The following is a 15,873-nucleotide window of genomic DNA, read 5'->3' as shown; positions in this document are numbered from 1 at the left end:
CCCAGGTGAATATTGGATCTGCTTATATCTGTTAATCAAATGTCCTGAAAACTCTCTTAATATTTTGTATCGAGTGTCTGAGAAACCTCGATAGTGAGAGACATGATCAGTAAGAGGTCAATGTGAGTGAGATCTGTTCAGTGTCTTGGAAAGATTGGTTCATGAGAGACACCAAGGCGTGAGGAGAGGGAAGTGATAGGTTGTATATTATACAGATATTATCTCCCAGGACTTGTGTGTGTTGTGGGTAAGTTCTCCAGCAGTGAGGACAACCAAGCAAACTTTTTTTTTTACCCGGATGAAGGAAACATTTAAAGCACTTAGCAGTCCACCTTTTAAAAGTTATTATCTGAAAGAGTGAAAAAAAATAAGAAAAGTTATGTCTGTTTTGAAAAAGTACAGGAGGGAAGTGATGTTTTCAGACACAAATCCTCCCCCTTCCCCTCCCCCCAGACAAAATAGAAGATTGTGCTTCCTCATAGCCAGGAATAAAGGTTAGATTAGTCCGGAGGTGAATATATGGAACCTCTTCTGGAGCTTCGGTATCAGCTTTCCCTTCTTACGACGTTTGATAAGTGCATCATGAAGGCCCTGTATGTAACGCCTCACTCACCCGCAAGAGGATCGTCTCGTGAGCTTTAACTCTGAGAACTCTTCGTCTTTTTAACCAATAAAAAAACCTCATGAAGATTACACAGTTTCTTGCATCAACTATTGACCGGGGCGAGGCGTCCCCCGGCCACAGACTGAAGATACTTGAAGCAGGAGGATTTAAACTGATGGAAGTTATATGAACAACATTTTGTGGTAGGGAGATCCAGTCGGCTTCACAAGGGTATTAGTGAGTTTCGGTTAACAGAGATTATGTAGGTCGAGGGAGGTGCCAGGTGGTGCCACAAGTCTAACAACCCTGGCACTAGTTTTCTTGAATCACCTGAGTCTGTTAACATGTAAGAATGATGTACAGCTGAGGAACACAGTGATCATAACACTTTTAAGGAACAACAATGTACAGTTGGCCCATCCGAAAAGAAGAAAAATAACAGTTCTCCTGAGAGGTTCCCCCGACACACAGATTCCCTTAGAGCTTCCCCTGAGAGGTTCCCCGACACACAGATTCCCTGAGAGCTTCCCCTGAGAGGTTCCCCCAACACACACACACATACCCTGAAATATTCTCCCGACACACACACCCACCTTGAGATGTTTCCCGACACACAGACCCCCTGAGAGGTTCCCCCAACACACAGACCCCCTGAGAGGTTCCCCCAACACACAGACCCCCTGAGAGGTTCCCCCAACACACACACACACCCTGAGACGTTCCCCCAACACACACACACACACACCCCTGAGAGGTTCTCCTGACACAGACCCCCCTAAGTGGTTCCCCAACACACAGACCCCCCCCAGAGGTTCTCCTCCCACACACATAGCCCTGAGAGAGGTTCCCCCAACACATACCCCTGAGAGGTTCTCCCAACACACATACCCCTGAGAGGTTCCCTCCCAACACTGACATAGCCCCTGAGAGGTTCCCCTGACACACAGACCCCTGAGATGTTTGTACACAGACCCCTGAGGTTCCTACACACAGCCCCTGAGAGGTTCCCCCGACACACAGACCCCCCTGAGAGGTTACCCCGGGGTTCATGTACACAACAAGGACCTACACAGATGATCTTCCACTCTAATAACTCGTTTAAGGAGGTTTTGATGTCGGCAGCACACTCGAGTGAACGCTTATTTGCTCTCGTGTAAACATCACAGCCAAAAATACACATCACACAGAACCAGAAGGGAAATACACATTAATAAAGTGAGTTAGATCTGTGTGTGTGTCATAGTCTGGTCCCTCGTTCTGTGACACGGAAGTGAAATTCATTACAGTTATAAAACGAATTGAAGTTATTAATTTCATCATGACGAAACGGGACCCAACTATTTTTTTTCCATGGCTTTTTCATAGTGTTTGAGAGCCATCCTTCCTTCCTGGTTATACAGACTACGTAAACTACAGCTAAATTAATCAAAAATATAATCCCAAACGTTGGATTTTACTCGTCCACTTCTCGAAAGCAGGAAAGAGACGAATTAAGGCAGTTTCCTGAGCCGGGCGCTGTTTTTCTGGTGATGACGTCCGTGGGAATCTCCCTCTGAGACTTGTGAAATTCTTAACTCTTCTGGACTCTTTATCTTGGAGACAACTGCCACATTACTGGGTATAGCTTCTGGGGTAGGTATATCAGTGAGTATACTTCAGGATAGTTAAGGGAATATACTGTGTGCCTTTGGGGTATAGGGAATAATGGGTATATCTTCAGGTGTAAGTATGATTTATTTAACCGGATAACTAAACAACCTCACACTACTTAGGTCAGGTTAGGTTAGTTTATGTTAGGTCATATTATGTTAGGTCATGTTATGTTAGGTCATGTTATGTTAGGTCATGTTATGTTAGGTCATGTTATGTTAGATTAGTTTATGTTAGATCATGTTATGTTAGGTCATGTTATGTTAGATTAGTTTATGTTAGATCATGTTATGTTAGGTCAAGTTATGTTAGGTTAGTATATGTTAGGTCATGTTATGTTAGGTCATGTTATGTTAGGTCAGTTTATGTTAGGTCATGTTATGTTAGGTAAGTTTGGTATGTTATGTTACGCTTTGTTAGGTTAGGTCAAGTTAGGACAAATTAGGTTAGGTTTGGTTACGTCAGTAATTTCTGGCCTGGCGTCGTAGTAGTAGGAAGAAGGTTGGTAAACAATAGTGTGGCGCAGCTACCGGGAGTGTGTCATTACCGGGTGGATGGAGGGGAACGCCAGACGCTGTTGACTGCCCGAGCTGGCGTTAATTTTGCGTTATGGAAGTTAGAGCCTTCTGGGCATGACATCTCAGTGGCCTAAATGACCTGGTTCTCTGGGTGTTGGGAAGTGGTAACTGTGGTGAACATGGTGGAGGGGGGGAGAGAGTGGAAGGAGGAAGGGAGGGAAATAGAGGGAGGAGGGGGAGGGAGGGTAGGGAGGAGAGAAGGAGGGAGGGGAAGGGAAGGGAGGTGGAGAGAGAGAGAGGTTGACTGCAGTGCCGGAAAAAGGTGAGGTCTTCACTGTGGTGTATTGGCACTGGCTCTAAGGTGCCGTCAGGCCTACGAGACCCACTTTTACTCGGAAGTCGACTCCATTTGAGGGCCATGTGAAGGCTATTTGAGGGCCATATGAGGGCCATTTTAGAACTACGTGAGGGCCATTTGAGTGCTGATCCTCCAACATTTTTTTTCCGATTCTTCTCTTACTTTTCTGCTTTGCCTTATTCTCTTCTCTTCACCTTGTCTGTCTCCTCTTCTCTTCTTGTCTCTCTCCTCTTCTCTTCTTGTCTCTCTCCTCTTCATTTCTTGTCTCTCTCCTCTTCTCTCCTTGTCTCTCTCCCCTTCTCTTCTTGTCTCTCTCCTCTTCTCTTCTTGTCTCACTCCTCGTTTCTTCATTTTCTTCTCTTTACTTATTCCCCATTCTTCCCTCCTCCTCCTCTTCCTTCTACTCCCATACTCTTCCTCCCTTTCCTCACTCCTTCCTTCCTTCCTTCCTTCCCTCCCTCGTCCCTTCCTCCCGATTCTCTCCATTATTATCTGGTCTCTCTCTCTCTCTTCTGTTTATTCAATTTTTATCTCTTCAACTTTGTTTTCTTGATCTTTCTTTCTGTGCATCTCTATTCCTTATTCCTCTGTTCATTATTCACTTAATTTATTCCCCTGTTCATTATTTACTTCATTTATTCCCTTGTTCATTAGTCACTTAATTTATTCCCCTGTTCATTATTTACTTCATTTATTCCCTTGTTCATTATTCACTTAATTTATTCCCCTGTTCATTATTTACTTCATTTATTCCCCTGTTCATTATTCACTTCATTTATTCCTCCGTTCATTATTTACTTCATTTATTCCCCTGTTCATTATTTACTTCATTTATTCCTCTGTTCATTATTCACTTAATTTATTCCCCTGTTCATTATTCACTTCATTTATTCCCCTGTTCATTATTCACTTCATTTATCGTTGTATTTCACTTACATTTGAGTCATGATCCATCACCTGTATCCTGAAGTAGTTAATTAACTCTCGCTCTGTTCTCCCCTACCTGCTTTATCACCTGTTTCTTCTATTCTCTGTCTGTTTACTTCTTCCTGGTGTTTTATTAACTTTAGTGCTTGATTCTCCTAACCTAACCTAACCTAACCTAACCTAACCTAACCTAACCTTTATATTTAGGACCCTATTAATTAACAAAAAACATTGAACATAATTTTAACAAACAAAAATTAATACAATAATAGTGAAATATAAAGGAAAGACCAACAATTATCTGTCTATATAAAACAAAGAAGTGTGTGTGTGTGTGTGTGTGTGTGTGTGTGTGTGTGTGTGTGTGTGTGTGTTTGTGTGTCCGCACGAGAATCTCGGAACTACTTTACCGATATGTAGTGATGATGGATGGTGTTATATGTAGTGATGATGGGTGGTGTTATATGCGTGATGGATGGTGTTATATGTAGTGATGATGGGTGGTGTTATATGTAGTGATGATGGATGGTGTTATATGTAGTGATGATGGATGTTGTTATATGTAGTGATGATGGATGTTATATGTAGTGATGATGGATGGTGTTATATGTAGTGATGATGGGTGGTGTTATATGTAGTGATGGGTGGTGTTATATGTAGTGATGATGGATGGTGTTGCATATGTAGTGATGATGGATGGTGTTATATGTAGTGATGATGGATGGTGTTATATGTCGTGATGAATGATGGTGTTATATGTAGTGATGATTGGTGGATGTTATATATTGATGGATGGTGTATTGTGATGATGGATGGATGTTATATGTAGTGATGATGGATGGTGTTATATGTAGTGATGATGGATGTGTTATATGTAGTGATGATGGATGGTGTTATATGTAGTGATGATGATGTTATATGTAGTGATGATGGATGGATGATAGATGGACATGTAGTGATGATGGATGTTGTTATATGTAGTGATGATGGATGATGGATGATGTTATGATGGATGGTGATGATGGATGGTGTTATATGTAGTGATGATGGATGGTGTTATATGTAGTGATGATGGATGGTGTTATATGTAGTGATGATGGATGATGTTATATGTAGTGATGATGGATGATGTTATATGTAGTGATGATGGATGGTGTTATATGTAGTGATGATGGATGATGTTATATGTAGTGATGATGGATGGTGTTATATGTAGTGATGATGGATGGTGTTATATGTAGTGATGATAGTGATGATGGATGATGTTATATGTTGATGATGGATGATGTTATATGTAGTGATGATGGGTGGTGTTATATGTAGTGATGATGGATGATGTTATATGTAGTGATGATGGATGATGTTATATGTAGTGATGATGGATGATGTTATATGTAGTGATGATCTATATATATAAAACAAAGAAATCTGTCTGTCTGTTTGTTCACCTTTCTCTGGGATCAAACCCGGGTCCGCTTGCTGGCTAGGCGAGCATGCTTACCAATGCACCCCAGGTCGCCAATAAGAGCTACACCATTTGACACAGCAGTGTTCCAACGTCAGAAACTATGGACGACCTGATCTCTTCATTACTTTTACATGCAACCCTGTATGGACTGACATAACAGAAGCTGTAATGGAAGGCCAGAAATGACAAGATCGGCATGACATTATAGCGAGTGTATTTCGTCAGAAAGTGATCAAATTCATGGACTTGCTTACAAAAGCATCAATCTTTGGCCCTACACGGTGCTACATGTACTCCATTGAGTGGCAGAAACGGTGTCTACCACATGCCCATGTCTTGATTTGGCTGAAAGAGAAACTTCGACCGAACATGATTGACAACTGCATACGAGCGGAGTTTCCTGATCCAGAAGAGGATCCAGTTCTCTATGAGATTATCAAGAAGCAAATGATTCATGGGCCATGTGGACCATTCAACAGACACACTCCATGCATGAAAGATGGACGTTGCACCAAAAACTTCCCAAGAGACATGATAAAGGATACTCAGAGTGGAGAAGATGGCTATCCTCAGTACAGGAGAAGAGCGCCAGGCGATGGAGGTTTTACAGCAGTGTTGCGACCTGGAACAGACAGTGAAATAACAGTAGACAACAAATGGGTGGTCTCCTACAATCCTCTTTTGAGTAAAACATTCATTGCGCACATCAATGTGGAGTTCTGTAATTCAGTCAAGTCCATCAAGTATGTCTGCAAATACGTCAACAAAGGCTCTGACCAAGTGATCTTTGCATTGGAAAAGGATGGCATTCATGATGAGGTGACACAGTTTCAGCAGGGCCGTTATATATGCAGCAATGAAGCCCGATGGAGAATTTTTAATTTTCCCATACACGAACGATGTCCAACAGTAGTTCATCTGGCTGTTCACCTGGAAAATGGACAAAGAGTATACTTCACAGAAGAGTCCCTCCAAAATTAAATGGCAAATCCTCCTGATACGACCCTCACTGCATTCTTCAAGCTTTCACAGGAAGATAAGTTTGCTCAAATACTCCTGTATGTTGACGTACCCAAGTTCTACATATAGCAGGCTTCAATCCTCTGCAATGGCACAAGTTTGGTGGTGAAGAACATGATGCCACATGTACTGGAAGCTACAATACTGACAGGAAAAGCTAAAGGAGAGGACGTTTTCATACCAAGGATACCTCTCATCACCACTGACCTGCCATTTGAGTTCAAGCGACTTCAGTTCCCGGTTAAAGTGAGCTTTGCCATGACCATCTACAAAAGCCAGGGACAGTCACTAAAGATGGTTGGCCTAAACCTGGTGTTTCCTTGCTTCTCTCATGGACAGTTCTATGTTGGATGCTCCAGAGTGGGAACTGCCAAAAATCTGTACATACTTGTTGCTAATGGCAAAACCAAAAATGTGATCTGCCTTAATGCACTACAGTGAGACAATGTGGAGCCTCCCGGAAGGTGGCGTCCTACCGTGGCCTAGCGAAAGAGCGATTCCGCTAGTTATATATATTTTCTAATCCGACTTTGCCTAAATATTCTTGGTACATAAAATATTTGACCTGCTATAGGATATAAGTATTGTGCTGGGCCGCAGGGGAAATGTGTGATGATAATAATAATAATAATAATAATAATAATAATAATATTAATAATAATAATAGTGGGTGTCTCGTGGTGGAGGCTGGCCGGCACTAAGGGCCACCAAGGCGTGAATTTAATGTATAGCAGCTGTCGCCATCACAACCACCACACGCTGAGTTAACGAGCTCTGTCATCCAGTATTAAGGTTCTTCTATGAGATAATTCCAATTTAAGCGTAAAAGAAACTCGATTCAGTGAAGAAATATATATATATATATATATATATATATATATATATATATATATATATATATATATATATATATATATATATATATATATATATATATATATATATATACTTAAGTAAGTAAATAAGGATAAATTATAACATTGAGAATTTACGTTTCGTCGCAGCGGGAAGCAGACTGGCCGGCAGACCTAGAGTCATATTGGCGCCATATTTGAACGCGAGAGAAGTAATCCTAATGCTTAATTATCTAGTGTATCCGATAATGTTTCATCAGGACACCATTAATTTTGGTCCTCTTGTAAAAAAAGTTAAGCACAACTATTATAAACTATTACGGGAACATTATAAACAAACTACTAAAGACCTAATGACTAGAGCAGATGTAAATATCACCACCAACAACCATCAACATAAACAAACAAACAAACAATACAATTAAATATCTGTTAATTATGTATCCTTAAAATTCTGTTCCCAATTCGTCGTTACAAACTCTCTGTTAAGCCTCGTACCTCATTACCTTCCATAAACAACACTCACCCCATTTATGAAGTGTTGTGTAATGAGAATGAGAGAGATGTATAACCTGTACTCTATCTCTTAGTGTTGATGACTGCTGTATCTACTGTACTGTACACTCTTAACTAAACACTATAGTTATTGAAGTAAATTACCACATTATAGCATTACTGTTGGCGGTTTGGTAACTATCTTTAATCACTAACTGGGTCTATCATACGCTGCGTCCTGCATAGTGGATAGGGAACTATTAAAAAAAACTCTGCTATTTTTTGTAATGCGGATTATAATAAATAGTGTGAATATAATAATTATAAAGAACTATAAAATTTTGTGTTACACGTAAATTCAGAATATAATATGGCTCTTTCCTTATGAGTTTATTAAAGAAAATATGAGTTATTTGTCTAAAGTTGATTTAAATTACTGTTAACATAGACTAATAACAAACGTTGTAACATACAAATCCCAGAAAAAAGTTTGGTTAAAAAATAAAACATGATATTTTATTTTATTTTATTTTTTTAACTTTACTCTGGTTTTTGGTCGTCCAACATTTTGTATATATTTTTTCCTCAATATGTTTTAGCACCCCATATTTCCCTCCCCTTCATAGCCTCGTCCATCACCTAGTTTATATTATTATTCCCGCATTTAAATGTTGTATATTGTAAGTGTGTCGGTCGAGAGTCACAATAGACGTGAAGGACAAGACTCCGGCAACGTCTTGTACGGAAATTGCAATCACCTGATCTTTAGCCTACGCAGCTTATGTCACTAGACGATTAAACACCCTAACCTAACCTACCCCCTCCCTCCCCCCCCAGGCAGCATTAGAGTGTTTTAATTGTCAGGTGAAATAAGCTGGCTGGATGGAACCTGTCTCCTTACAAACTAACCAAAGTTAAAACAATAAAGACATAAACATAAAAAAATCATTAAAATATTGTATTTACATCTTGGTAGTGATGACTGAATTACTGTTATGGTGTATTTACTTTGAGTACGACGACCTGACAACTTGAGTACGATGACCTAACACCTTGAGTACGATGACTTGATTTTAGACCTTTTAACAACCAGAAAACATTTTAATGGTATGAGGAAGGACTAACGGGGTCAGTGATGTAGATGTGACTGTATGCGTCGCTTCTGGTATGACTCATCTGCTCTGACAAGTCTCCAGCTCTGTAATACCGAAAAATGGAAAATGTCGCCGAACGCTAAAAATTATTGACATCACCGAACCTTGGATGTATATACTCTGGGTAACAACAACAACTGCTGCTGCTGCTGTTGCTATTAGTAGTAGTAGTAGTAGTAGTAGTAGTTGTAGTAGTAGCAGTAGTAGTAGTAGTAGGGTTTTTCAATAATGGGCTCCCACCTCCCCTTATAGCAATACCTTCGCCGCTATTTCATTGCCTAACTATCCTCTTAAAAAAATAACTACCCTAGCTGAATTAGTTAAGCCACAGATCAATGTGGCATTTGGTGATTGTTACCTCAAAGTCAATTATCTTCGACTGTTGTTGGGATAAGGGCCGAAGATCTTGTTCCCCTGAGGCACCGCAGCGCAGACCTGAGCAAATAGAATGATAGGTGACACCACCACCAGGCCATGGCGTAGCTTCTGGGCTGCTGCTCTTGTTCTGATAACACCTCAACCTGAGGTGTAATCACGTCCTGGATGCTCTCTTCTTTTCTCTCTTGTTCCTACTGTGTGCAGCCTCGAGAGACAGGACATGGTGACATGCGGCCAGGGGATCAAATATCCTGATATAAAATAAGGTTGGAGCACTGACGTTCACACGGGCTTCGTTGGTTGTGTTGGCAGTCCTCCTCCTCCCTTTCTACTACTACTACTACTACTACTACCACTACTTTTTTTTTTTTTACTACGTGGCCTCCAGCCTCCCCCAATAGCCACACCTTCGCCACCATTTAATTACCTTAATATTAAATATCCTAATACATATGTAGCTATCCTATCTGTGTTAAATTAGTTGAGCCGCAGATCGATGCGGCATTCAGTGACTGTAGCCTCATCGTTGATATCTGCAGCAGTTGTCGGAATTGGGGCAGAAGCTCTCGTTCCCCTGAGGCAGAGCAAAGCCGACCGAAGGAGAGAGAAAGACAGTCGACATCTCATCCAGGCTGTAACGAAACTTCTGGGCTGCTGCTTCTGTTCGGAGATCACCTCCGCGAGTCTGGCGTAGAAACATTTTGCACGTGGTCCCATCCCACCAGAGGTTGTGAACACTAGAGGAGTGAAGCTGCCTTGATCAACGTTTTGAATTCTCTCCCCATATGCCCTTATCTTGTCGTTCTCGTTCCTCCTGTGTGCAGCATCGAGAGCTAGGTTACGGTGACATGCGGCCATGGGATAAAAAATCCTGATGGCGAAGAAAGCTCGCTGTCCCCGCGTCCAGAATCCTCGAGCACTGACGTCATCACGGGCTTCGTTAGATGTGTTTGAAGTCCTATGTTGAAAGATCTCACCATCCAATGGAAGGAGGGTCGGTTCTACCATGACATCCCGGCAGATTTCCTTCAACATATTTGCTGTAAGGTCCCTTACTTCGTCATGCCTCATGCATATGAAGCCCCCTTTCTTGCACACCATGGCGTGATCGCCGTCATAGGAAGAGCCATACACGCAATGGGAGGGCAAATCTTCTACTGGCCGACCGTACCTTAGAGCAATGGCATCTGTAAATTCTTGTTTGTTAAGACTGAAACCATTTGCCCTTATCGGTAACGTAGTTAACCAGTTCGAGGCGCCTACCTCCTGCGCTATAGCTACTTTTTTTTCAAATTTTCTGGAATCTGCAGCAACAGTTGCTGCAACTTATCATTTTGGCAGTGCTGTCGATCTGTCGTAATGGACCTACGAATCTCGTTTACTTCACTGGTATCGACCTCCCCTGTTGCGTTCTGGGCTATTATGTGGTCCGTGAGGGCTGCCGTGAGCTTAAGTGACTTTTGATGTTCGGTGGCTGCAATCTCCTCAGGATTGGTTAGTCCCATCCCTCCCAGTCTTGATGGAAGTGCAAGAAGTGCTCTTTCTGCTGGGGTTAAGTGAGTGTGTTTCACTAATTTGGGAATGAACTTGACACTGATAGCTTCTTCCAGAGGGTGGACGAGGGGTCCGATATCAGGGATAGTATGCATCAGGTAGTTCCAACGATGCTTGACTCCATGGGTGAATGCAGCAAAAGCCGCATGTGGCCCTGTGTTAGCAATCTCAGACAGAGCTTGGAGTCACTAACCCACTCATTCACCTTTCTCGCTACGTACTCGGTCTTGAAGTCCGTAGTGCCAATTACTGCGCCTAGATGTCTTTGGCCGTCCTCAGTTATTTTGATCTCACTTCCGCCAAAAACCTCCTTTGCCCGTTCATAATGTTCTGGCTTCACGATGAGGAAGGACTTCCTGGCGTTTGTTACCCGGCATAGTAATCAGCCCCTTGGGCGACAGTTACTTCCGCCCCCGACCTCTTCTTTGGTCCCATACAGAAGAAGAAACTAGTTCTTCTGAGTAAAGGGCCAAGAGGCGATAGGCTGAACTGCTGTGTCCGGGTAGTAGGGGCATACGTGCACGCGTGGATGTGTAGGCCACCCACCACTGGGAGCAAGAATTGTCACACCTAACACTTGTTTATATCTCCTTGGCAGAAATAACCACTATTTCTATGGTCGCACTGATGTAATATTAGTTATATATACTCTCTTGGTCGGCCGACACTACATGAGGCGACCTTTACTTGGGGAGGGGGCGACCGCAAATCGGAGAGCACTTGGCCCCGTAAGGGCGAGAGTCTCGATGCCACCCCTGCCAAAGTAGGCCTAACAACACACTGGCACTGGCCCTTGGCATCTGCCGTCACCATCCTTCCACGATTCACAGGCACACTTGAAAATCGCCGGTGAACACACCCAATATTTGCGTTTAATGCCGTAAGGGATGAGAAGAGCCGTCGGCGACGATGCTTAAGGTGACATCCAATTTTCACCGACACACTGTGAAATTCTCGCTCCCACAAACTGAGTATATCCCCTCCAATAACACTTTAGATCAGGGAGGACACACCCACGCCACACAGGCCCACTACTACTACTACTACTACTACTTTTTTTCTAATGGTCTCCAGCCTCCCTCAATAGCCATACCTTCGCCACCATTTTATTACCTTAATATTAAATATCCTAATACATAAGTAGCGATCCTAGTCACAGATCAGTTCACATTAGCAGCTTAACACCACAATTCACGTGATCTTAACCTTGACCAATAAGACTTACCCAACTTTAGATCTTGTCATATGTTTGTATTAACTTTCATTAAGGAGTTTTAATTGGTTCAAGAGATGTAGTAAACTTGATCTCTTACCTGAACCTTCGTCTAGTAACCTTGAATATGATACTTACCTTTATATATTATGAAGGTAAGAGGAGGTTAATTTAATCAAGGTAATGTAATTGGTTAAAGGGTTATCTTTAGGGGTATAATGTATGTAATAATAATCAGGTATATACTCGTATGTTAGAGCAGCCAGGTATATATGTTAGAACAGCCAGGTATATATGTCAGAACAGCCAGGTATATATGTTATGAGGACCAGGTACGTACAGTATATACCACTAACTAAACCATCATCTTTTCTGTAATGAGAGAGACGAAAATTATGTTTTATATCTTAACTTTGGTCCAGATCCTTCACCAGATAACAATATTTAGACGATATTTCTCGTCCCCCCAAAACACACATACACTAAATATCGTCTTTTCTTTTGGGCAGAAATTGATAATGTATATATTTTATTTCTGATTCATAAATAAATGTAAGTTATTTGTTTGTTTGGTTGTTTCGTGGAATGTTTGTTTGTTTGTTTGTTTAATTGTATTGTATGTGTCTTTGCAGGTTGTCATTGCGTGATGGTGTTGCAACTGCTGGTGGTGATGCTGGCAGTGAGAACAACACCCGTGTCCTGTCATGTTATGTGGACATCCATCCTCCCCGCCTCACAAGGTACGTCTTGCCTACCTCACTCCGGAGAGACCATTATTACCTGGGCATCTGTGGCGTCTCATACATCCCCATTTTCTCTAATTCCCCTTTTTAAATATATATATATATATATATATATATATATATATATATATATATATATATATATATATATATATATATATATATATATATATATATATATATATATTCGTATTTTCATTCATGAGTTCGGTTATATGTGTCTTAAGTGTTATTTTTGTGGTTGGTGTTCAGTGGCTTGCATTTACACCTGGTACAGTATCTTGTGTGTCTTATGAGATGTGGCAGCTCTGTGTTTGTTTACATTGTGTTAAAACTCCCGGAATGGCCCTAAGGAACCACTAAATATAGCCACACTATGGGTGACTAGATAAGCATTCCACAGAGGTGCCACATCTCACAAAACACGCCAGTCACTGTACCAGGTGTAATTGCAGGCGACTGTACAAAAGTGTGTAGCGAGAAGCGTTGACTTAAACAAAGTCGTTATATCCGTTCTATAGATTTTCAGAGTCCTTATAATTAACGCTGGAAGTTGGAAGGACATCTGGAAAACCATTAAAAAAATATAAAATTCTGGCAGTAACGATTGTTGAATTAATTAAAAGAGTTTTTACCCGAAGGCGAAAACAAGTGTTGAATATTTCAAAGGCGGCTGCCGTGGGTGGCTTGGAGGAGGGACCATCCAGCCAGGGTACAATAAGTGTGTGTGTGTGTGTGTGTTAGAGAGAGAGAGAGAGAGTCACTATAATAGCCAGAGAAGTTTATATTTATCTTGGAGGACGAAGTTGAAGATGACAGGAAATGACCAAGACGAAACATCCTGAATAAGGAAGTGAATGTTACCTTAAGAAAACACAAAACAAATCATAGTAAAGTAGTTAAAGAAGAGTCTGATAATTTTGGACGTAATTTTGTCCAGCGTCTTGTTGTAAGTTAGATAGTTACGCCTCCCAGCCTGTCAACTGTTAACAATGATGGCGGGTAATTATTAGGTGAAGTTACTTTAGAATGAGGTTAAACTTGATGAATGTTACCCTGAGGTGTGTACCGTATGTCAGTGACTGAGCTTAGTGTGCCGTGTGTTACTGTGGGAGAAGGTAGTGTACCGTGTGTTACTGTAGGTGAGGGTAGTGTACCGTATGTCAGTGACTGAGCTTAGTGTACCGTGTGTTACTGTGGGAGAAGGTAGTGTACCGTGTGTTACTGTAGGTGAGGGTAGTGTACCGTATGTCAGTGACTGAGCTTAGTGTACCGTGTGTTACTGTGGGAGAGGGTAGTGTACCGTGTGTCACAATAGACCAGGGTAGTGTACCGTGTGTTACTGTGGGTGAGTGTAGTGTACCGTGTCACAATAGACCAGGGTAGTGTACCGTGTGTTACTGTGGGTGAGGTGTAGTGTACCGTGTGTTACTGTGGGTGAGGGTAGTGTACCGTGTGTCACTGTGGGTGAGTGTGTACCGTGTGTTACTGTGGGAGAGGTAGTACCGTGTGTTACTGTGGGTGAGGGTAGTGTATGTGTCACTGTGGGTGAGTGTGGTGTACCGTGTGTCACTGTGGGTGAGTGTAGTGTACCGTGTGTTACTGTGGGAGAGGGTAGTGTACCGTGTGTCACTGTGGGTGAGGTTAGTGTACCGTGTGTCACTGTGGGTGAGTGTAGTGTACCGTGTGTCACTGTGGTGAGGGTAGTGTACCGTGTGTTACTGTTACTGTGGGTGAGGTAGTGTACCGTGTGTTACTGTGGGAGAGGGTAGGTACTGTGTGTCACAATAGACCAGGGTAGTGTACCTGTGTTACTGTGGGTGAGTGTAGTGTACTGTGTGTCACAATAGACCAGGGTAGTGTACCGTGTGTTACTGTGGGTGAGGGTAGTGTACCGTGTGTTGGTGGGAGAGGGTAGTGTACCGTGTGTTACTGTGGGTGAGGTAGTGTACGTGTGTCACTGTGGGTGGTGGTAGTGTAGTGTCACTGTGGTGTGAGGTAGTGTACCGTGTGTTACTGTGGGAGAGGTTAGGTACCGTGTGTCACTGGTGGGGTTAGTGTACCGTGTCCGTGTGTCACTGTGGGTGAGTAGTGTACCGTGTGTTACTGTGGGTGAGGTAGTGTACCGTGTCACTGTAGGTGAGGGTAGTGTGTGTTACTGTGGGTGAGGGTAGTGTACCGTGTGTCACTGTGGGTGAGTGTAGTGTACCGTGTGTTACTGTGTGTTACTGGGTGGGTGGACCGTGTGTCACTGTGGGTGAGGTTAGGTACCGTGTGTCACGTGTGTCACTGTGGGTGAGGTTAGTGTACCGTGTGTCACTGTGGGTGAGGTTAGTGTACCGTGTGTCACTGTGGGTGAGGAGTAGTGTACCGTGTGTCACTGTGGGTGAGGTGTGTGTGTCACTGTGGTGAGGGTAGTGGTGTGTCACTGTGGGTGAGTGTGTCACCGTGGTCACTGTGGGTGAGGGTGTGTACCGTGTGTCACTGTGGGTAGGTAGTGCACCGTGTGTCACTGTGGGTGAGGGTAGTGCACCGTGTGTCACTGTGTGGGTGGGGTAGTGTACACGTGTGTCACTGTGGGTGAGGGTAGTGTACCGTGTGTCACTGTGGGTGAGGGTAGTGTACCGTGTGTCACTGTGGGTGAGGGTAGTGTACCGTGTGTCACTGTGGGTGAGGGTAGTGTACCGTGTGTCACAATAGACCAGGACAGAACATAAGAACATAAGAATGGAGGAAACTGCAGCGGGCCTATTGGCCCATACTGGGCAGTCCCATTTACACCTAACCCCTATCGCTCATATATCCATCCAACCTATGTTTGAAGCTATCCAGCGTATTCGAGTTAATGATGATATTTGGTAACTTGTTCCAGTCGTCCACTACTCTATTTCCAAACCAATGTTTACCTATTTCGCGCCTAAATTTAAATTTGTCTAA

At 42.6% G+C, this 15,873-nt stretch overlaps 1 protein-coding gene across 1 annotated transcript in view; it reads left to right on the top strand.

Annotated features, from left to right (window-relative positions):
* LOC121871272 overlaps positions 1–15,873 on the top strand; it is a 144,379-nt gene that overhangs the window by 45,508 nt on the left and 82,998 nt on the right. Inside the window, exon 2 of the mRNA XM_042373494.1 lies at positions 12,826–12,933. Coding sequence (XP_042229428.1) covers positions 12,826–12,933 — 108 coding nt within the window. The remainder of the gene's footprint in view (positions 1–12,825; positions 12,934–15,873) is intronic.

Source organism: Homarus americanus, unplaced genomic scaffold, assembly GCF_018991925.1.
Source record: "Homarus americanus isolate GMGI-L3 unplaced genomic scaffold, GMGI_Hamer_2.0 scaffold46973, whole genome shotgun sequence".
Lineage (NCBI taxonomy): Eukaryota > Metazoa > Arthropoda > Malacostraca > Decapoda > Nephropidae > Homarus > Homarus americanus.
The sequence above is the reverse complement of the archived record's forward strand: the minus strand, read 5'-3'. Positions and strand labels throughout refer to the sequence as shown.